Source organism: Saccopteryx leptura, chromosome 5, assembly GCF_036850995.1.
Source record: "Saccopteryx leptura isolate mSacLep1 chromosome 5, mSacLep1_pri_phased_curated, whole genome shotgun sequence".
Taxonomy (NCBI): Eukaryota; Metazoa; Chordata; class Mammalia; order Chiroptera; family Emballonuridae; genus Saccopteryx; species Saccopteryx leptura.
This window is the reverse complement of record NC_089507.1, coordinates 140,886,536-140,909,779: the sequence shown is the minus strand read 5'-3', so window position 1 is coordinate 140,909,779 and position 23,244 is coordinate 140,886,536. Positions and strand designations below refer to the sequence as shown.

Sequence of the window (23,244 nt, the reverse complement as noted above, 5' to 3'; positions counted from 1 at the left end):
CGTGCCCCGCCTCCTGCGCCTGCCCCCCCCACCCCACCCCCCGGTTGAGGGCGGGCGCAGCGCGTCTGTTCGCGTCCGGGTCAGCGGGTCATCGCGCCTGACTGGCTGGCTCACGGACGCAGCGGGCATAGCCCGAGGTAGATGGCGCTGGTGGCGGGAAAGTTGAGCGCCGGGTGTGCTGAGCCTTCGGGGCGATGTGTAGTGACTTCCACAGGGCCGAGTCTGGAACGGAGGTGAGAGTCGTTGGGGTGGGAGCGAGAGTGAAAGAGCACGGGGCCGTGGCCCGGCTGGCCGGCGAGCGAGGCCGGAAGGCGGGGGAGGCCGGGGGCGCGGCCCGGGCATGGAGTCCCACCACCTGTGCACCCCCTAACCTGTGTCCCCACCTCACTTTTGCACTCTCCCACGTGTGCTCCCCACCCCACCCGTACAACACAACCCACCCGTGCACCCACCTCACCTGTGCATCTTCTGGTGGAGGAGCGGGAATCAGAAACAGCTTGTGTCCTTGGAGAAGTAGGAGAGGAGGCTGATTTAGTCATGCTGGCGTGTGACTAAGGCTGGCCTGCGTGTGGCTAAGACGGGCTGTCCAGAGGCGGACGGACGGGCATCGCGGGAGACCAACCGGGACCGTGAGCCGGAAGGGCCAGAGCTGGGGTTGGAGGGAGTCTGTGACGCGGGCCGGCAAGGAACAGGTGGCGTGGGGAGCAGAGAGCAGCAAGCCCAGGGCCTGTGTGTGCAGGTGGGACGCAGCCAGCGTCTGAGAACGAGTTGGGAGATGAGCATGGAGAAACAGGCACGGGTGGGTTAGGCAGGGTCTTTTATACGGGGGGGGGGGGGGGGGGGGGAGGAATTGCGTGCCCGGACTGATCCCCAACGCCCGGTTCGCCCGTGTGGGTGTCGTGGGAATGAGCTCGGAAGACAGGACAAGATGATGCAGGCCGAATTTCTTGCAAGGAGCTTGTGCACGTGCACGAGGGCGTGGACCAGAAGAGGGAAGCGGGTGTAGGGCTTCTTGTGGGCGGCTCACGGGGGGCCTCGGGCCGCTGTGTGGCTGGGGAACGAGGATGAGGTCAGGGCCGTCTTGATCCCCGGGTGGTCACAGGATGTTTTCCATGGTCAATGGACCCCTCAAAGGGCCTGTAACATAGTACTGACGCAGGTGTTCTAGTTACCACTCAGTGGACAGAACAACTCTTGCAGGACACGATGTTTCTAGAAAGGATGCCATTGCCCTACTTTCTTTCCTTTTAAGATGTGGTTTGGTTTGTTTCAACTGCGAAACTTGCCCAAAAGCAAGGAACCATGGGCAGGCCTCCAAGATGAAGTTTTTTCGGCCCCTGTGGAGTCCAGTGCTGCCCCTAAACTGTCTCAGGAGCAGTACTCTAAGACCAGTCCCTGCAAAGAATAACATTTAGGCTTTGCCAGCCCTGCCATCTCTGTCAAAACTGTTATTATTTTGGATTTGACCTACTGGCCATCATATATATATATTTTTTATATGCAAGCTTTTTTTTTTTTAGGTTTTATTTATTTTATTTTATTTTTTTAGAGAGAAAATACACAGAGAGAGAGAGAGAAAGAAGGGGGAGGAGCAGGAAGCATCAACTCCCATATGTGCCTTGACCAGGCAAGCCCTGGGTTTCAAACCAGCGACCTCAGTGTTCCGGGTCGATGCTTTTACCCACTGCGCCAACAGAGGTCAGGCCTACTGGCCATCATTTGCCAACCCCTGCTCCTTTAAGTGCGGAGCCACTGCTTGATACAGGAAACTCTGCAGTTATAACCTTACTGGTTTAAAAGATCACTGTGAAACCCAGATGACTTGCCTGACTGGTGGTGGCACAGTGGCTAGACCGTGGACCTGGGACACTGATGTCGCAGGTTCGAAACCCCAAAGTTGCCAGCTTGCTTCTTTTGAGCATAGGCCCACTGGTTTGAGCATGGGATGTGATCCCATTGTTACTGGCTTGAGCCCAGGGATTGTTGGCTTGAAGCCCAAGGTCGCTGGCTTGAGCAACGGGTCACTGGCTTGGCTGTAGCCCCCCCCCCCCCCCCCCCCCCGCATGTATGAGAACCAATCAATGAAAAACTAAAGTGATGCAACTACGAGTTCATGCTTCTCATCTCTCTTCCTTCCTGTCTCTGTCTCTGTCTTGCTCTCTGTTTCTCTTGCTCACTAAAAAAACCCAAAAGAAAACTCAGATGACTTGTCCTCAGAACAAGCCTAGTTAGTCCAGAAAACGGGAGCCCAGCACAGCCCACTCACTGAAGAAAAAACTTAGCCTCCTGTCCGTTAGCCCGCCATGCCTGTCTGGAGATCCACAGATTGCCTCTCATGTTACTTTGGAGTTCAGTGGGTTAAACAGGCAGCCGGGCAATGGGTACTATTTTATTCTTTTTCCTTTGTGTTAACAGAGCCAACTAAGGAAGGCTTCTCTCCCCTTAAGTGCTTCTTTTGTCTGGACAGTGTTTTCTTTCTGTACCCGTTAGTTAAGTCTACTTTAAAGAGGCATTGTGTCAAAGTCAGAAACTATCCCAAGGAACTGAAATAAGCTACTTTAAATTTTTAATTCACTGGAGTCAGTACCTTAAAAAGTGCCTGACCTTTCTTTCCCACATATCTGCAAAGCACCCTGTCTTTCTTGGTGATTTGCAGTCTTTCCCTTTGTTAAAGAAAATCTTGGCCCTGGCCGGTTGGCTCGGTGGTAGAGCGTCGGCCTGGCGTGCAGAAGTCCCGGGTTCGATTCCTTGCCAGGGCACACGGGAGAAGCGCCCATCTGCTTCTCCACCCCTCCCCCTCTCCTTCCTCTCTGTCTCTCTCTTCCCCTCCCGCAGCCCCAGCTCCATTGGAGCAAAGATGGCCCAGGCGCTGGGGATGGCTCCTTGGCCTCTGCCCCAGGCGCTAGAGTGGCTCTGGTCGCAACAGAGCTACGCCCCGGAGGGGCAGAGCATCGCCCCCTGGTGGGCGTGCCGGGTGGAACCCGGTTGGGCACATGCGGGAGTCTGTCTGTCTCTCCCCGTTTCCAGCTTCAGAAAAATACAAAAGAAAATAAAAAAAGAAAAAAAAAGAAAATCTCGTCTCCCAGGAAACCTAGACAGCAGGTTCGTTATGGGCAGGTTGTCATCCTTACCTTGGTTGTCTCTGTTCTACCTGCTTAGTGCTTTATACAGAATAGAAATGCAATACATACTTGGTAAGTTAGCGCTTTGAACCTTTTCGTCACTTCAGGAAATCCTCTCAGAACTTTTGCTTCAGTTAAAAAAACAAGAACAGTGTGACTGTTTTTGTTCCTGCTTGTGATAAGCTCACTCTTTTGCTGTATAGAAGGGTTGTCAACTCTGCGGATTCAGAACTTTGAGCAGCAGCTTTGGTCATGTTCACCTTGACATTTACGGCAGTCCCCAAGTTCTGCTGGCTTTGGTCCTGACTTCAGTCCCCCGCCTTCTTCCCTCCTTCCCCCATCTGGTTTTACTCTCAGGTCTGTCCCCTACAAGCCACCAAGGCACTCTGTTAGAAAATCAGGTGACGATAGCTCCGACTTCCGAAGTGCTAAGCACTTTGTGCAAATTGACTCCTCAGCAACTGTACAGTCAGTCGTCACGGCCATCGTGGCCATTCACATGCAGGTTCTCGTTAGATTCAGGCAGACGGTAAAGAAACAGTGTAGCCAAAGAATGGTAGTCCATTCCTTTATTCAAATCTTGCACCAGCTGATGAGCAACACACAGGGAAAAAAACACTTCCCTTCACTCAGGGCTCCCAAAGCCACTGACACATTCTCCCGTTCCACAACCAGAAGAATCTTCTCCGGTTCCTCCTAGAATCAAAGGCCCCACCATTCTCAGTGGAGCTCACAAAAGCCCCTCACCTCTGGTTCCCCATCTGCTCACCTCTCTCTCTCTCTGCAAAACATGGCCTCCCTCTCTTTTTTTCCTAAACTTTCTGGAGCAAAAACCTCTCCTCCAGCAAACATTAGCAAGACAATGGCTCTTCCCAGGCAGGAAGGTAATTTGCCAATTTCACAGATCACATATGTGGTGCTGCCCAGCACCATTTTTTTTTTTTTTTTTTTTAGAGAGGAGAGGGAGAGACAGAGAGAGAGAGAGGAGAGACAGAGAGAGAGAGAGAGGAGAGACAGAGAGAGAGAGAGAAGGGGGGAGGAGCTGGAAGCATCAACTCTCATATGTGCCTTGACCAGGCAAGCCCAGGGTTTTGAACTGGCGACCTCAGCATTTCCAGCTCGATGCTTTATCCCACTGCGCCACCACAGGTCAGACCCCAGCACCATTTTTTTTTATTTTATTTTTTTGTATTTTTCTTTTTTTTTTTTTTTCATTTTTTCTGAAGCTGGAAACAGGGAGAGACAGTCAGACAGACTCCCGCATGCACCCGACCGGGATCCACCCGGCATGCCCACCATGGGGCGACGCTCTGCCCACCAGGGGGCGATGCTCTGCCCATCCTGGGCGTCGCCATGTTGCCACCAGAGCCACTCTAGCACCTGAGGCAGCGGCCACAGAGCCATCCCCAGTGCCCGGGCCATCTTTGCTCCAATGGAGCCTTGGCTGCGGGAGGGGAAGAGAGAGACAGAGAGGAAGGCGCGGCGGAGGGGTGGAGAAGCAAATGGGCGCTTCTCCTGTGTGCCCTGGCCGGGAATCGAACCCGGGTCCTCCGCACGCTAGGCCGACGCTCTACCGCTGAGCCAACCAGCCAGGGCCTTTGTATTTTTCTGAAGCTGGAAACAGGGAGAGACAGTCAGACAGACTCCCGCATGCGCCCGACCGGGATCCACCCGGTACGCCCACCAGGGGCGAAGCTCTGCCCACCAGGGGGCAATGCTCTGCCCCTCCGGGGCATCGCTCTGCGGAGACCAGAGCCACTCTAGCGCCTGGGGCAGAGGCCAAGGAGCCATCCCCAGCACCCGGGCCATCTTTGCTCCAATGGAGCCTTGGCTGCAGGAGGGGAAGAGAGAGACAGAGAGGAAGGAGGGGGGGGGGTTGGAGAAGCAAATGGGCGCTTCTCCTATGTGCCCTGGCCTGGAATCGAACCCGGGTCCCCCGCACGCCAGGCCGACACTCGACTGCTGAGCCAACCGGCCAGGGCCCCAGCACCATTTTTTAACACTCAAAGTGAGCAAACTCAAAAAATACAAATTTTACAAACTCATTTGCCCAACAGCAACCTTGTGAGGGCAGGGCTGCTTGTTGTCCCCAGTGTACTGATGAGAAACCCCAGCCCCAGGAGAGTGACCTAGCAAGTCTGGAGTCCGGAGTGATGGTCTGCTCTGCACGGTACAGACTGCTTCTCATTGTGTGGCTTCAGACCCCTACTTTGTGTACAAGCCCAAGGGCAGGGTCCTAAACATGGCATCGAAAACCTTTCTGCCACCTGACTTCTGCTCTTTTAGGATTTTGTATCTCCTGCTGGTTCTGTGCTACAGTCTCTAGCAATTCAGATCTGCTTATATACAGTTTACCTACACACTGTAGTTTATGACCTCGGCCTCACTTGCCTAATTCAGGTGGGACTTCCCTCTTTCTCCTTTGTTCAGTCCCCCCCACAAGATAAGGAGCTGACAGTATGAAAGCTGATACCTTCATAAATGTAATAAATAGGCGACGACGGTCATAATGTATGAGGAAGTTCAGTACTTTGCAGTTAGCTGTTCAGTACTGTATCCTAGACTACACTGTCGGCTCCTTTGAGGGCAGGGACTTATACCTTCTATAGCCTTTTGGAAAATTCTATAAATGTGGATTTTTTTTTAGGATTTTATGTTTTTAGGTAATGACTTTTTCTTCTCTCTTTTTTTTTTTTGCTTTTGAAGCTTCTTGCTCGGCTCGAAGGGAGGAGGTCCCTGAAAGAAATGGAACCCTGTCTGTTTGCTGACGAAGACTCACCTGTACACGGTAAAAACACACTCTCCAAGAGAAGTGCAGGGTCACAGATGACTTTTTGTAAAACAAGTCTTGAAATATACATTCAGATACTCCTAGCGAGAGGCTCTTGTAGGTTAAACTGTAAAATGAAAACTGAGAAACAGGTCCAGGCTGGGTTGCTCAGTGGATAGTGTTGTCGTGAGGTTGCAGGTTCGATCCCAGGTCAGGGAACATAGGAGAAGCAACCAATGAGTGCACAACTAAGTGGAACAAGTTGATGCTTCTCTCTTATTTCTTTTTCTCTCTCCCTTATCTCCTTTCTTTCCTCCTCCTTCCCCTTTCTCTCTCTTGAATCAGTGGAAAAGAAAAAAAAAGGCAAAACCAAATAAAAAGCAAAGCTGAGAAGCACGATGACAGAACACTTTTAAGCTTTCCTCATCTATGTCAGACGCGATAAAGTTTGGGTATCTGCGGTGACTCTTCAAAATAAACTGACTTCCTGTGTCCCAACACACAATATTTGTGGGAATTTTATTTTATTTTTGTATTCTTTAGAAGTTTGAGAATTACAAGGAAGACGTAGGCATCCTGCTGTTCTGCTAATATTTCTACATTTGGGAAAATACTTAGCTACTTGTACCATTGGCATTGCTATCTCAGGGAACTCTATGAAGAAGGTCGTGGGCTTAGGTTGTTACTTTTTTTTTTTTTTTTTTTTTTTGTATTTTTCTGAAGCCGGAAATGGGGAGGCAGTCAGACAGACTCCCGCATGCGCCCGACCGGGATCCACCCGGCACGCCCACCAGGGGGCGTCGCTCTGTCGCGACCAGAGCCACTCTAGCGCCTGGAGCAGAGGCCAAGGAGCCATCCCCAGCGCCCGGGCCATCTTTTGCTCCAATGGAGCCTCGGCTGCGGGAGGGGAAGAGAGACAGAGAGGAAGGAGAGGGGGAGGGGTGGAGAAGCAGATGGGCGCCTCTCCTGTGTGCCCTGGCCGGGAATCGAACCCGGGACTTCCGCACGCCAGGCCGATGCTCTACCACTGAGCCAACCAGCCAGGGCCAGGTTGTTACTTTTTTAATGTAACAGTTTTATAGAGATGCAGTGTACCCATTTAGGTGTACAATTCAGTGATTTAAAAAAAAAATTTTTTTTTTTCCCAAAGAGAGAAGCAGGGAGGCAGATAGACTCCCACATGCTCCCGACCAGGATCCACCCGGCATGCCCACTAGGGGGCGATGCTCTGCCTATCTGGGCCGTTGCTCCATTGCGGCCTGAGCCATTCTAGTGCCTGAGGCGGAGGCCACAGAGCCATCCTCAGTGCCCGGGCCAACTTTGCTCCAATGGAGCCTTGGCTGTGGGAGAAGAGAGAGAGACAGAGAAGAAGGAGAGGGGGAAGGGTGGAGAAGCAGATGGGTGCTTCTCCTGTGTGCCCTGGCTAGAAATTGAACCCAGGACTTCTACATACCGGCTGATGCTCTACCGCTGAGCCAACCAGCCAGGGCCTCAGTGATTTTTTTTTTTTTTTTTTTAGTATTCAATTTGTTATGTAACCATCACAATAGATTTTAGAATATTTCATCACCCCAAAGGGAGCTCGTGCCTATTAGTAGTCACTACCCATTTCTTCCCTCAGCCTTTTCTGTATACTTCATATCATTGGGGCCATATATACTCTGTGGTCTTCTGTAACTGGCTTCTTTTACTTTGTATAATCTCTATCTTGTATCAGTAGTTCCTTCCTTTTTACTGTTGAATAATATTCTATTTTATGGTTGTGCCACATTTTGTCTATCCTTTATCAGTGGATGAGCATTTGGGTCGTTTCTACTTCGTGGCTGTTACGAAGAACACTGTGTTTATGTTTGTATAGGTCTTTCTGTGGATGCATGTGTTTCAGTCATAGGGTAATGCCTACAAGAGGAGCTGGTACCTGCTGGGTAGCCTAGTGTGGACCTGCCCGACCTCTTTCCAAAGCAGCTGGGCGTGTTACTTGCTACCAGTAGCAGTGAAATGTATAAATGATTCCCATTTCTCCACATCCGGCAAACAAATGTTATTGTGTCTGGCTTTTTGATTCTGGCCTTCCTAGGGAGTATGAAGTGATGTCTCCTTGTGGTTTTGATTACAGTTCCCTGATGGCTACTGATGGTAAGCATCTTTGCGTGTGTTTAGTAGCAAATTGTGTGTGTCATTTGGAGACATGTCATATCTCTTGCCCATTTTAAAAATTGGGTTGTCTTTTTTTTTTGTATTTTTCCGAACTTAGAAGTGGGAGGTGGCAGACAGACTCCCGTGTGCTCCCGACTGGGACCCACCCTTCAAGCCCCCCAGAGGGCAATGCTCTGCCCATCTGGGCTGTTGCTTCGTTGTAACCAGAGCCATTCTAGTGCCTGAAACAGAGGCCAATTAGCCGTCCTCAGCACTGAGGCCACCTTGGCTCCAGTGGAGCCTTGGCTGTGGGAGAAGAGAGAGAGACAGAGAGGAAGGAGAGGGGGAAGGGTGAAGAAGCAGATAGACGCTTCTCCTGTGTGCCCTGACCAGGAATCAAACCCAGGACTTCCGCACGCCGGGCTGATGCTCTACCAGCTGAGCTAACCAGCCAGGGCTGGGTTGTCTTCTTATGATTAAGTTGTAAGAGTCCTTTATGTATCCTAGGTACAAGTTTCTTACCAAACACATGACTTGCAATTTTATTAATTAATTAATTAAAATTTTAAACCATTTTGTGAGTTGTCTATTCACTATCTTGATGGTGTCCACTACCTTTTTGATGGCACAAAGTCATTGATTTTTTTTTTTTCCCCCGAAGCTGGAAATGGGGAGAGACAGTCAGACAGGCTCCCGCATGCGCCCGACTGGGATCCACCCGGCACGCCCACCAGGGGACGACACTCTGCCCACCAGGGGGCGATGCTCTGCCCACCAGGGGGCAATGCTCTGCCCCTCCGGGGCATCGCTCTGTTGCGACCAGAGCCACTCTAGCGCCTGGGGCAGAGGCCAAGGAGCCATCCCCAGCACCTGGGCCATCTTTGCTCCAATGGAGCCTTGGCTGCAGGAGGGGAAGAGAGAGACAGAGAGGAAGGAGAGGGGGAGGGGTGGAGAAGCAGATGGGTGCTTCTCCTGTGTGCCCTGGCCGGGAATCGAACCCGGGACTTTTGCACGCCAGGCCGACGCTCTACCACTGAGCCAACCGGCCAGGGCTGATTTTGATGAAGTATAATTTGTCTGGGTTCTTTTGTTGTTGTTATCGTGTATGTTTTTGCTATAGTTTAGCCATTGCCTAATGCTTTTTGGGATAGTAGTGATTCTGCACCATACTGCAATTTATTACTTCTCCAGAACTGCAATGATTGTAATCTGCCACTTCAACATATTTGTTATACAATTTGTAGGTTAGTACCAAGAGGATGTATTTTTTTTTTAGGCATTTTTTCTTTTCCTTATTTTGAAGGAGATTTAGATTCATAAACTCCCTCTGATAATCTGTTACTCAGACCCTCCCCTGGCAGCATTCCGTTTGCAAGAGTGACTATTAAGGCCAAATCATCCAGATTCCTGGATTTAGTGTAACTTGTCAAATGCCAAACTGTACGGGTTTTTTATTTCTTTACTGTCTAAGTTGTTGTATTCAGTACTATCACTGGGCAAGGGTGTGTCTTTCTGGTAATGTCTCACAGAAACATGAACAAGTGACTTCAGATACATGTAAGAGGTTTATGTCCCCTTTATAGAACATAATGTGTGAATATGATTTTTTTTTTTTTTTTTTTTGAGACAGAGAGAGAGAGGGACAGATAGGGACAAACAGACAGCAAGGGAGAGAGATGAGAAGCATCAATTCTTTATTGTGGCACCTTAGTTGTTCATTGATTGCTTTCTCATATGTGCCTTGACCGGGGGCTACAGCAGAATGAGTGATCCCTTGCTCAAGCCAGCGACCTTAGGCTTCAAGCCAGTGACCTTTGGGCTTAAGCTAGCGACCATGGGGTCATTCCCACGCTCAAGCCAGTGACCCCGCCTTCAAGCTGGTGAGCTCAGGGTTTTGAACCTGATTCTCTGCATCCAAGTTGGATGCTGTATCCACTGCACCACCCCGCCTGGTCAGGCTGCATCAGGAATCTTCTTAGTTAATGTGTGGATGTAGACAGCTCTCTCAAAGACTTACTCTTTCGAGTGATGCTGAAAGATGGTCTGAGTACCGCCCCTCTCTTCAGGCAAATACTTGGCAAAGTTTTCCTTTTTCCCCCCCCATTCTGGGAATTCCACAGATACCCAGATCTATCTTACAGTTACCCGCTGACCAGTATCCTCCCATTTCCGTCAGAACATGTTACATTTCTCTTACTTCAGCTCATCCCTCTCTGACTGTTCATCCTCAGGAGACTGCGATTGAATTCTTGTGCCAAGCATTGTATCCTTTCTGAAAGTCCTCTCGAACTCCCGCCTGCCTGTCCTGCAGTCTGAGCTCCCCTCACTGTTCCTCTGACAGCAGCCCGCTCCCTGTGAGGCCTCTCTGTCCAGCCCACCGCTTTCAGACCACTTGCTTGTGACAGACACAGTGACCTCTTTCCTGCCTCTCCTCTTCCGTTGTCTCCTTTTAGGACTTTTCTGCAGCATTTAGTATTATTTAGTACTCTATTTTCTTAAATCCTTTTGTGGTCTATATTGTCTTCCTCTTGATTTTTCTATTAAATTCCTGTTTTATCTGACTTCCCTAAAGGTAGCGATATCCCAAAAATTGAGTCTTTGGCCTCCCATTCTTAATTTTAAGTTCACTGTCACCATCAAAAAGTTTCTCTTCTGTATTTCTATGTGACTGTCTCCCAGATCTCTGTATCCAGAGTCTCATTACTGTCTTGACTCTTAACTCCTAGTGTCTGTAGGAAATTTTTATTTTGACTCCTAGAGCTGCATCTCAACATACCATTTGGAAGGTAAATTCATGTTAGGGTATTTACATGAATAATGTTACTTAAAAAACCCTACTTTGGTCCTGGCTGGTTGGCTCAGTGGTAGAGCGTCGCCCCGGTGTGTGGAAGTCCTGGGTTTGATTCCTGGCCAGGGCACACAGGAGAAACGCCCATCTGCTTTTTCACCCTTCCCCCTCTCCTTCCTCTCTGTCTCTCTCTTCTCTTCCCACAGCCAGGGCTCCATTGGAGCAAAGTTGACCTGGGCACTGAGGATGGCTCCATAGTCTCCACCTCAGGTGCTAGAATGGCTCTGGATGCAGCAGAGCAACAGCCCAGATGGGCGGAGCATCACCCCCTGATGGGCATGCCGGTGGATCTGGGTTGGGTGCATGTGGGAGACTGTCTACTGCCCCCACTTCTCACTTGGTGGGGGGGGAGCCCCACTTTGCTAATGTACTCTGTTTGTATGGGAACTTCCAGTCTGTCTATGAGAATGTCTCAGTGGCTGCCTTCTTCTCTGGAACCAGAGGAGGGGGCCTGCAGACCAGATAGAAGCTGAGTGCCAGCTCCTGGGCTGGGGCAGCAGGAGGGCTGGACAGGCCCTGGCACACTGTGACCTATCAGCAGACCTGCTTCCTTTCAAAATGCCACGTTCCAAAATTGATTTTTGGGCCTGTCATCCTGTTGGTCAAATAAGTTTGTTAATACGATGTATATGTTTGCTTGCTTATAGTTTGCATTGGGGGCTGGGCAACGCTAGCAATAGTGGTCTGTGAGGTTGCAGGTCGCCTTCCTGCTGGGAGGGGCCATTGTCTTGCTAATGTTTACTGGAAGGGAGATTCTGCTCCATCACGGAGAGGTGCAGGAGGATTTCTTTTTTCTCTTCTCCCTGATCCCTTGCCCTCCATGGGAAAGCAGGTTTTCTGCTTTTCCCTTGGCTTTTCTTGTGGCTTGCTGGTCTTGGTGAGACACCAATAAACAGAATGGGCCACCATCCTTTCACTCTGCTGTTTCTTTACCGTCTGCCTGAATTCAGTGAGAACCTGCATGTGAATGGCCACGATGGTGGCAGTGGCCCCTGATCTTACAAGTCCTCCCCCAATCAGGACTTAGGTTTTCATTCTTTAGATGTTTCTCAAGTTCTTACAAAGAAAGTCACGTGATGAAAAAGATGCTGTTTTTTGTGTTGGGGATGGGACATTCCAACCTTAAGTAGCCAACAAGAAATATAATCAGGGCTCTGACTGGCCTGCCCAGTGGATAGAGCAGGGGTCGGGAACCTATGGCTTGCGAGCCAGATGTGGCTCTTTTGATGGCTGCATCTGGCTCGCAAACAAATCTTTAATAAAAAAATGTTAAGCCTGACCTGTAGTGGCGCAGTGGATGGAGTGTCGACCTGGAGTGCTGAGGTTGCCGGTTCAAAACCCTGGGCTTGCCCAGTCAAGGCACATATGGGAGTTGATGCTTCCTGCTCCTCCCCCCTTCTCTCTCTCTCTTTCTCTCTTCTCTAAAATGAATAAATAAAAATAATTAAAAAAATAATGTTAAAAATATAAAACATTCTCATGTATTACAATCCATTCATTTCCTACCGCTCATGTTCATGGTTGCAGGTGGCTGGAGCCAATCACAGCTGTCCACCGGGATAACACCAAATTTTTATTGGATAATGCATAACGTACAAGGGTCGTTCAATGGCTCTCACGGAATTATATTTTAAAATATGTGGCATTCATGGCTCGCTCAGCCAAAAATGTTCCTGACCCCTGGGATAGAGCGTTGTCTTGGAGTGCCAAGATTGTGGGTTTGATCCCCAGTCAGCACACATAGCAGAAGTAGTCAATAAGTGCACAACTAAGTGGAACAGAGTTGATGCTTCTCTCCCCCCCCTTCAAATCGGTGGAAAAAATTTAAGTATATTAATAAAAAGAATTATAATTAAGTGAATAGTCAAAATTATATATGCAGTCCTGGAAGATGATGAGGTTTGCGTTTCCTGCCTCGGTATCAGTAGGATCCAGTGCGACACCATGAAGAAGTCCCTCTTCATTTGTGAAACAGTGTAGACATGTCATTGCTGCCCCTAGGCCACTTCTGCCTACTCTTCTGGGCAGAGGAAAGGGAGGTGTGGGTGTTGTGTGCTTGCTGTTTCAGTGGTGTCTCTGGCCCGTTGTGTCCTATGGACCACTCTCAGAGCTGTCCCGCTAAATCTCCCACTAAACTGTGTCCTCAGCTCTCCTCAGCTACATCCACCTTGCTTTCATGTTAACTCATCTTCTTTTTTTTTTTTTTTTGAGTCAGAGAGAGGGATAGATAGGGACAGACAGACAGGAATGGAGAGAGATGAGAAGCATCAATCATTAGTGGGTTTTTTTTTGGGGGGGGGTTTGTTTTCTTTTTTTGTTTTTGTTTTTTTACAGAGACAGAGAGAGAGTCAGAGTGAGGGATAGACAGGGACAGACAGACAGGAATGGAGAGATGAGAAGCATCAATCATTAGTTTTTCGTTGCGCATTGGGACACCTTAGTTCAGGGGTCTCAAACTCGCGGGCCGCATGCGGCCCGCTCACCAATTTTGTGCAGCCCGCAGACTAATCAAACTTCGTGGATTAGTCTGCGGGCCAGTCTGCGGCCGCACAAAATTGGTGGGCGGGCCGCGAGTTTGAGACCCCTGCCTTAGTTGTTCATTGATTGCTTTCTCACATGTGCCTTGACCATGGGCCTTCAGCAGACCGAGCAACACCTTGCTTGAGCCAGCGACCTTGGGTCCAAGCGGATGAATTTTTGCTCAAACCAGATGAGCCCACATTCAAGCTGGCGACCTCAGGGTCTCGAACCTGAGTCCTCCGCATCCCAGTCCGACGCTCTATCCACTGCGCCACCGCCTGGTCAGGCGTTAACTCATCTTCTGTGTGCGGTTTTCTCTCTATTATAAGACAGTAAAAGACTTATCTGGGGGCAGCTTGGCTCCCCAGTTATATAGTAGGAGAGAGTAAACTGAACATCTGTGTTGAGTATAGTTCACTGTGTTAGCTTTTAATTGGGGCATCTATGAACAACTGCTAATGTGAAAATAGCTTCACTCTTTTATTGTGGTTTGAATTTTGGTCGTGGAGGTGGGGCGGGAATCTTTGTCATGAAAATTTGGACTTGTGAAGTATGCGCAAGATTGTAGAAGAAATTGTCTTAAGTGTTACACTGCCTCAAATAGTGTGACAGCTTGCTAGATTTCTCACCCATTATCTGTGACTGTTGCATCATTATAGTGGTTTATTAGTAGTAATAGGAAATAAAGTAACTGGACTCGAAGATGACGTAATTTGTTTGACACTTTAGAATCTGTATTTGTAACAGAGTTTTCATTTATGTGGTTCAGCAATCAATGAAATGTCGGTCGGTTTTTAGCAAGTTTCGTTTTAGTAAGAACTGGAAGGCCACTGTCCAGAGTGGGTTTTGGAAAGCTCCAGAGACAGGACAGTTCCCGGGTGTTGTATTATATTTCATTTATGCTGTGTCCTCAGTGAGAGAGTTGCTGGAACCTACACAGAAAGAGGTTGGGAATCTCCCCAAGTCCAGAGTAATTGACTTGGATGATAATGCTAGGAGAATAGTTCACAATGCAGATGCCATTCTGAATGAGCAGTTTCAAGAGGGATTCCTACCGCGAAGAAGGCGGTTTGGAAGCTGTCTCCAGGGGGGAATGCTGTTGACAGAGCTGTGAGTTCTTGCACCCTGTGCGTGCGAAACTGCACAGTCAAGAATTGCTCTGCCCCTAACAATGACACTGAGAAACCTTGATTAGGTATTGATTGTTTCCTCTGCATGTCGCAGAAATCCCACCTGGTGGCTTAACCAGATACAGGTTTATCTTCCTCGTATCAGAAGTGGTGTTGAGGCAGGGCAGGCTGTGCATCACTGGTCCCGGGTTCCATACTGAGATCAAAGTCCTGGGTGCCCCCTGTCTTCCTGCGCTGCCCTCTGTAGGGCCCACCCTTCCTCCTTGCTGTTTCAGGGTGGCCGCCTCACCTCCAGAGAAGGGCGGCAGAGCCTGAGCGGCACCTGCACCAGAAAGCAAAACACAAAAATCCCAACAGACACCTACATGTGTCTCATTGGCCACAGCTGAGGTATCTGAAGACCCCTCTTTGCAAGGGAGACTAAGGAAAATAGTTTTTACATTGGGTACATTGCCTTCCTCAACTGGGATTTCTTATATGTATATTTTCCTTCTTTTTCAACTTGAGAGGAGGGGAGATAGAAAGACTCCCGCATGTGCCCTGCCTGGGATCTACCCAGTAACCTTGTGTGGGGCTGAGCTTGCAACTGAGCTATTTTTTTTTTTTTAATAATAATTTTATTTTTTTAATGGGGTGACATCAATAAATCAGGATACATATATTCAAAGATAACAAGTTCAGGTTATCTTGTCGTTCAATTATGTTGCATACCCACCACCCAAAGTCAGATTGTCCTCTGTCACCTTCTATCTTGTTTTCTTTGTGCCCCTCCCCACCCCCTTTCCCTCTCCCATTCCCCCCTCCCCCCCGAACTGAGCTATTTTTAACACCTGAGGCAGTAGCTCCACAAAGCCATCCTCAGTGGCCGGGGCTGATGCACTCCAACCATTTGAGCCATGGCTGCAAGACAAGGAGAGAAAAAGAGAGAGAGAGAGAGAGAGAAGGGGGAGGGGTGTAGAAGCCAATGTGTGCCCTGACCGAGAATTGAACCTGGGACATCCACACACCAGGTCAACGCTCTACCACTGAGCCAACCGGCCTGGGCCATGGAGTGAATGTTGGGAGATCAATGACCAGAACTATTATGTACCTAAGTAATTCATGGAGTTGTTAAGCCTAATCCGGAGGGACTCGAAACATTGAAGACACGAATAAAATCCGTCGATTACACACCAAAGCTCTATTGTCTAGCTTGGCCAAGCGGCGGCAACTCTGACAGAAATCTGAGGGAGAGCACGTCGGCCCTTTGTTCTACTTAGTTTTTATAGTTTTGTAAGTGGGAAGTATAGAAGCAAAAATTGCAATGAGGTGCCCTTTACCACTATTGGTTATAGTCATATGCCCTTTAACATGATAGAACCATGTTCAATTTGCAAGCCATACGTCATTTTGGAGAAAACAAAATTTATAAGTCGCCTGACCAGGTGGTGGCGCAGTGGATAGAGCATCAGACTGGGATGTGGAGGACCCAGGTTCGAGACCCCGAGGTCGCCAGCTTGAATGCGGGCTCATCTGGTTTGAGCAGAAGCTCACCAGCTTGAGCCCAAGGTCACTGGCTCTAGCAAGGGGTTACTCAGTCTGCTGAAGGCCCGCGGCCAAGGCACATATGAAAGAGCAATCAACAACTGAGGTGTTGCAACGCGCAATGAAAAACTAATGATTAAAACAAACAAAAAAAGCTAATGATTGATGCTTCTCATCTCTCTCTGTTCCTGTCTGTCTGTCCCTGTCTATCCCTCTCTCTGACTCTCTCTCTGTCTCTGAAAAAAAAAAATATATATATAAGTCAACACAATGATAGAAAGATGTCTTTTTACATATTAAGAGACATTCCTATATTTTCTAATGTTTATCCGCCATCTCTGTCCAGAGTCACATACATTAACTATATGCATTCATATGGGAGAGGTAGTTTCCCTGGGGACAAATGCCCGCAAATGGCTCATTACTATAAGTAAAGGTTTATTTTGGCTTTTCTCTTCCTGCACCTGGTTAGCCATTCACCCCTTTCCCCACAGGTGTGGTGGAATGTCAGGGAATCCATGTTTTCCTTCCCTTTGCATTTACAATACAATGCTAAGAGCCATCCTGGTTTTATGCCAATCACACAGTACAGAGATCATTCACAAAATTTCTCTGCACACCTTAACCCAAATTAATAAAATGTTCTTTAAGCCTCTTAAAATATTAATATTGATTCTGTAGCTTTTGGTACTTTACAACACCTATGTGTGAGGTTGCACAGTGGCTCCTCAGAGTTAGTTCTTGAAAGGCCTGAGCTCTGGGGCACCTCATTCTTAACTTTCACCAGGTCAAGTGTGAGTGCATGTGGGCCTATCCCCAGGAGAGCCTCCAAGACTGCCTCCTACCTTGTCGCTCTGCCTTTCCCACAACGATTTCCCTGTTCGTTTGTGTTTGCTTATACAGATCCACTTTGGGAAATGGGTTTCAATTTTCTTTGACATTCCAGGAGATGTCTTTTTCAACACTTCTGCAGATGGTTTTGTTGTAGTCTACCCTTATTGTGCTGCTGTATTTTGACTGAGATTTTTAAATTTTACACAGGTGATATTCTTGAATTTCATGGTCCAGAAGGAACAGGAAAGACAGAGATGCTTTGTCATTTAACAGCACGGTGCATACTTCCAAAGTCAGAAGGTGGACTGGAAATAGAGGTCTTATTTGTTGACACAGACTACCACTTTGATATGCTTCGGCTTGTTACAGTTCTGGAGCATAGACTGCCCCAGAGTTCTGAAGAAATGATAAAAAGTTGCCTTGGGAGGTTTTTTCTGGTCTACTGTAGCAGTAGCAGCCAGTTGCTACTCATGCTGCACTCACTGGAAACGATGTTTTGCAGTCACCCCTCTCTCTGCGTTTTGATTCTGGATAGCTTGTCCGCCTTTTACTGGATAGACCGAGCCAATGGAGGAGAAAGCGTTAACTTGCAGGAGTCTACTCTGAAGAAATGTTCTCAGTTCTTAGAGAAGTTTGTAAATGAGTACCGCTTGGTTCTTTTTGCAACAACACAAAGTATGATGCAGAAAACCTCAAACTCCACGGAGGGGTCCTCCTCGGCGGGTAGCCACCCCAGTGACGCCTCCAGTGTGGACTACAGACCCTACCTCTGTAAGGCCTGGCAGCAACTAGCAAAGCATAGGATATTCTTCTCCAAAGATGATTCTAACACCAGGAACCGGTTCTCTTTAGTGTCACGTCATCTGAAAAGTAACAGTTTAAAAAAACATTGTTTTATTATTGGAGAAAGTGGGGTTGAATTTTGTTGACGTGTACCAAGACAGTCTTGTAGGATGTTATGCAGGTTTTAAAAAAAGTCTTTCACAGGCTAACGCAATTCAATTCTGACATTTTAAACCCTTAAGGGAATTAACAGCAGTATTCCTACAGAATGGATTTCTTAAACTAGTACAGTAGAACCTCAGATTATTCTGTTCCTAGGTCATTGAAGATGAATCAAAGTGCTGTTAACAACTCTGCATGGAAACAGCTAAATAAATAATTTGCACATTTCAGCCTAAATAAAATGGAGTTTTATAATGTTGTGTTACATTTCTGGAACTCCATTAAGGACTTAACTTGTTTAGGAGAGTTTCAATGCATTTCTCATTTCTCAGAGGTAACTCATTCAGGAAGCTGTGACTTTGGAAAATGTTATTGTGGAGTTGTTATTTCTGTAAAAGTGATGAAAACAGGGAGTCTACCATCTGCCTTTAACATTTTCATCTGAGTTAGTTACACTGACTCCCAAGATGGAGTTGCATTACGCTTGGGCTTCTGTATAATTTCTTAACCACAGGGAAATAAGATAACCACTCGAGGAATTCTGTGAAGGGTGTTTTTTGTGAAATTTTCATCTCCTCGTTAAGTGAGAGACAAATGCTAAAACAATATTAGAACCCGTGTGTTACTTGCATTTTCTTACTCATTTAGAATAGACCCGGATTGTCCCTGAAATGAATCGAACCGTTGCCAGCTGAGGGCTGGACAAGGCTCCGTCCCCTCGGGTCCGGCGATGGCCCTAGGGGACGACACACCTTAGGGGCATGGTGGTAATGTACTGTAGGAGCGCAGGGAACTTTTAGGTCATCTGCTGATACATTTTAATACAAGAAGGGATGAAATTATATCAGTATTTGATCGTCAGATTGACCCCGGCACTCAGTCTTATGTGTTGGGGTTGTCCCGTGTCACAGACATATCTGAGGGACCCTGTGGGGAAAGGAGGAAGAGATGACTGTGGCTTTATCCTGGGTATGTTCATTTATATGTTACCTATTTAGTTAACACTATTGACTCTAATTCTGCTTACCTAACCGAGATTAGATGAAGATGGTGTTTTTTGTTTTTTTTTTCTTTTGTTTTTTACAGAGACAGAGCGAGAGTCAGAGAGAGGGATAGACAGGGACAGACAAACAGGAACGGAGAGATGAGAAGCATCAATCGTTAGTTTTTCGTTGCGCATTGCGACACCTTAGTTATTCGTTGATTACTTTCTCACATGTGCCTTGACTGCCGGCCTTCAGCAGACCAAGTAATCCCTTGCTCAAGCCAGCGACCTTGGGTCTAAGCTGGTGAGCTTTTGCTCAAACCAGATGAACCTGTGCTCAAGCTGGTGACCTCGGGGTCTTGAACCTGGGTCCTCGGCATCCCAGTTTGACGCTCTATCCACTGCGCCACCGCCTGGTCAGGCAAGATGGTGTTTCTCCTGATGCAGGCAGAGCGGCCGTGGCCCATGCTGTCTGTGCCCCACCATGTACCCTGGGCCTCTACCTCCCCTGCGGTTTACAAAGCCTGAGGACTTCTGAAGGTGTCTCTGGACGCCGCAGCCCACTGGGCTACAGGTGGGGCAGACCGCTGTCACCAGCAAGGGTCAGGGTTTGGCCTATAAATATGTGCGCCTCTGTAAGAGGACACTGTCTCAGAGTGGCCCCAGGAGGACTAATTCCCAGTGACTTAAAGCAGTAATTCACACACTGTTAACCACCTTCTGTCCCAGTTCCCCACTATCTGTTGGGGCTTCCTGGGATTGTCTCCCTAATGAGTGACAAGTCCTTGTCTGGGAACTATTTTTGCTGCGGGGTGAGGGGGAACCAAACTGTCTGCAGATAAAAGTCATCAGTCCAGCTACCCTTCTCGGCCCAACACTTGCTTTTCAGCCGCACTGTGTAGTCTAATTGGTAATTGAGTTAAATTGCATTGGGTCATCCACATACCTGTCTGCCCTCAGTAAATGTCATTTTGCCATTAATATAATTTTAGATATTAACATATTATCTATTGTTCATCCATTTTCAATTTGTATTTTAGTTTATTTTGTTGCATGCAATACATGTTACGATAAGTAATTTGTAAATATTTGTATTTGGGTGGGAGAAATGTTTATTGTCCCCCACCCATGAGAGTGATCATTGAGATTGAGAATCTTTTTCTGTATTCTAGAAAAGAGAGAATAAGTCAGCTACCTCCCCTGTCAAGCTCTGCACTCTGGCCACACGGGTGTGTGTTTTATAGATGTATATATTAATAAAACACTTAGCAACTCCTAGCAGAATTCTAGCCTCAAATATGACAGGATTTTATATTTCTCCTCTGTGTAAATGAAGTGTTAATTTTTTTAATTAATTAATTATTTATTTTTACAGGGACAGAGAGAGAGTCAGAGAGAGGGATAGATAGGGACAGACAGGAACAGAGAGAGATGAGAAGCATCAACCATCAGTTTTTCATTGCAACATCTTAGTTGTTCTCTGATTGCTTTCTCATATGTGCCTTGATGACGGGCCTTCAGCAGACTGAGTAACCCCTTTCTTGAGCCAGCGACCTTGGGTCCAAGCTGGTGAGCTTTTTTGTTGTTGTTGTTCAAGCCAGATGAGCCCGCGCTCAAGTTGGCAACCTCGGGGTCTCGAACCTGGGTCCCTCCGCATCCCAGTCGGATGCTCTATCTACTGGTCAGGCTGAAGTGTTAATTTAATGAACTGTTATTCACAGATTTATAACTTATTCTTCGGGAAACATGCTTAAAAAAACAATGAACTTTTGTATTAACTTATATTATCAATTATATATTAATGTGTCAGGCCAAAGACTTCGTTATCTTTATTTTTTATTTACTTATTTTTTTGTATTTTTCTGAAGTTGGAAACGGGGAGGCAGTCAGACAGACTCCCGCATGCGCCGGACCGGGATCCACCCGGCATGCCCACCAGGGGGCAATGCTCTGCACATCTGGGGCGTTGCCCTTTTGCAACCAGGGCCATTCTGGCACCTGAGGCAGAGGCCATGGAGCCATCCTTAGTGCTCGAGCCAACTTTGCTCCAATGGAGCCTTGGCTGCGGGAGGGGAAGAGAGAGACAGAGAGGAAGGAGAGGGGGAGGGGTGGAGAAGCAGATGGGCGCTTCTCCTGTGTGCCCTGACCAGGAATCGAACCCGGGACTCCCGCACGCCATGCCGACGCTCTACCACTGAGCCAACTGGCCAGGGCCGACTTCGTTATCTTGAAAAGGTTTGTTATCTAACATGTTAAAAGGAATTAAGAAAAAGTTTATGCCTGACCTGTGGTGGTGCAGTGGATAAAGCGTTGACCTGGAAATGCTGAGGTCGCCAGTTCGAAACCCTGGGCTTGCCTGGTCAAGGCACATATGGGAGTTGATGCTTCCAGCTCCAACCCCCTTCTCTCTCTCTGTCTCTCTCTCCTCTCTCTCCCTCTCTGTCTCTCTCTCTCTCCCTCTCCTCTCTAAAAATGAATAAATAAATAAATAAATTAGAAAAAGTCTATAAATAAATCATGCTTAGCCTGACCAGCCGGTGGTGCAATGGATAGATCATCAGATTGGGATGCAGAAGGACCTAGGTTTGAAACCCTGAGGTCGCCGGCTCGAGTGCGGGCTCACCAGCTTGAGTGTGGGGTCGCCGGCCTGAGCGTAGGGTCGCCAGCTTGAGCGTGGGATCATAGGCGTGACCCCATGGTCACTGGCTTGAGCCCAAAGGTCGCTGGCTTGAAGCCCAAGGTCGCTGGCTTGAGCAAGGGGTCACTCACTCTGCTGCAGCCGCCCACCCCCTGGGTCAAGGTACATATGAGAAAGCAATGAACAATTAAGGAGACTAAGGTGCCGCAACAAAGAATTGATGCTTCTCATCTCTCTCCTTCCTGTGTCTATCCCTATCTGTCCCTCTGTCTCTTTCACGCACACACACACACACACACACATACACACACACACACACACAAAAGAAAGACATGTAATGAGGTTCACTCTGACTGCAGTTGGAAATACAAATTAAGATCTTGTCAGTTTGTCTCGGGTGGCAGAACCTTAAAGGTGGGGACAAAACCAGGCTCTGAAGAAGACATGCAACAAAGTGCAGTCCATGCTGGGGAGGTGAGCCCTCTGTGGACGGCACTTAGGAAACCTGCTTGGCATGGTTCTATGAAGTTAAGCACAGGGGTACCCCTTTATCGGTGTCTATCCTGCATGCATCGGGAGAGATGTGTCAATATGTTCATGTTAGCATTGTTTACAACGGCAAAAGCCAGAATCTGTGAAAACATCCATTCATCACAGAGCAGATGGTTGAACAAGCGGTGGTCCAGTCACACAGTGGGCGCACTGGACAGCGGGAAAGGGAAGTATACTATGGAACGCCAGATAAATCTTAGAAACAGTGTTGAATTTTCTCAAAACATACTGTCAGGGAATATGTTTAACATTTAGCTAAATGCTGTTATTCATGTGAGCGCTAACATATCACTCAAAGTTTAGGAAGTTTGCATCTGTTTTGGGTAAGCATGTCTAAATTAAGAATATGGGTTAATATTTAGAGTATTCTTAGTCGGATGTATTATGTTGCATTGCAGCTGAACTCTTGAATTGACGTGAATTAAACCTATAGAACTTGAAATATATATTTTGTATGAACCTGTAGTAAATGACCATATTACAATTCAGATGCTGAAAAGTGTGGTGAGAGTTGCCATGGGAACCTTAATGTGATCTTCCCTTGCTTTCATTTAAATGTCATTTTAAATATTGCATTAACATTTTTGCATTTAATGGATAGATATTTGAATTAATTTTGAAGTGCTCTCTCTAATATAAATAAAATATCAGAAATGAAAGTGTGATTTTTCTTCCAGTGAACAAATGAACATATATTGCAAGTTCTTGTAGAAATAACAGCACTTGAGTTATAAATGATTAGATTCCATTAATTTATTTTGAAGTTTCTTAAAAGATGTCTTTTAGAAGATCAGGCAATATTTATTAGTAGTCACATAATTCATGTCTTTACATTTCAAATATGGTTCAGTTTCCTAAAGGCTGTGTGGGGGCAATTTCCTTCATAGTGCCTTAGTTTATTTTTCCGTATTTTTTGAATACCTGACCTCTGAGGCGTCTCCTACCTAATAAGTTCATATTAGTGTACTAATCACTTATAGGGACATATACTTCTTCCTACTTAAATACGATTACCAAATACAGGTTTGTCTACTTAAATTCATTGAAGAAAAATCTAACATGCCAGAGGTATATGATTTTTTTATTACTAAAGATGTTTGACTATACAAAGAATATTTACACATAAGATTATTTGTGAATAGCGCATTTAAAATTGAAATGTATAAAACGCACAGATAACAGAATCTGTAGTTGGAAGGAGCTCTTAGGAGTCAGGACTCTTAAATTATTTCCACGGCAT

General features: G+C 47.2%; 1 protein-coding gene across 1 annotated transcript; it reads left to right on the top strand.

Moving 5' to 3' along the window:
• The first annotated feature begins 89 nt into the window (after positions 1 to 89).
• Positions 90 to 22,625, top strand: XRCC2 (X-ray repair cross complementing 2). The gene is made up of 3 exons (XM_066385433.1): positions 90 to 233; positions 5,829 to 5,910; positions 17,092 to 22,625. Exons 1-3 carry the CDS (start codon positions 195 to 197, stop codon positions 17,811 to 17,813), a joined length of 843 nt encoding a protein of 280 aa, XP_066241530.1. The 5' UTR covers positions 90 to 194; the 3' UTR covers positions 17,814 to 22,625.
• Positions 22,626 to 23,244: the final 619 nt, after the last annotated feature.

Coding starts and splice junctions, on each gene's coding strand:
- XRCC2 (XM_066385433.1), top strand. CDS start 195: ATGTGTAGTGACTTCCACAGGGCCGAGTCTGGAACGGAG. Junction 234..5,828: donor GGGCCGAGTCTGGAACGGAG/GTGAGAGTCGTT, acceptor TTGCTTTTGAAG/CTTCTTGCTCGGCTCGAAGG. Junction 5,911..17,091: donor CGAAGACTCACCTGTACACG/GTAAAAACACAC, acceptor AATTTTACACAG/GTGATATTCTTGAATTTCAT.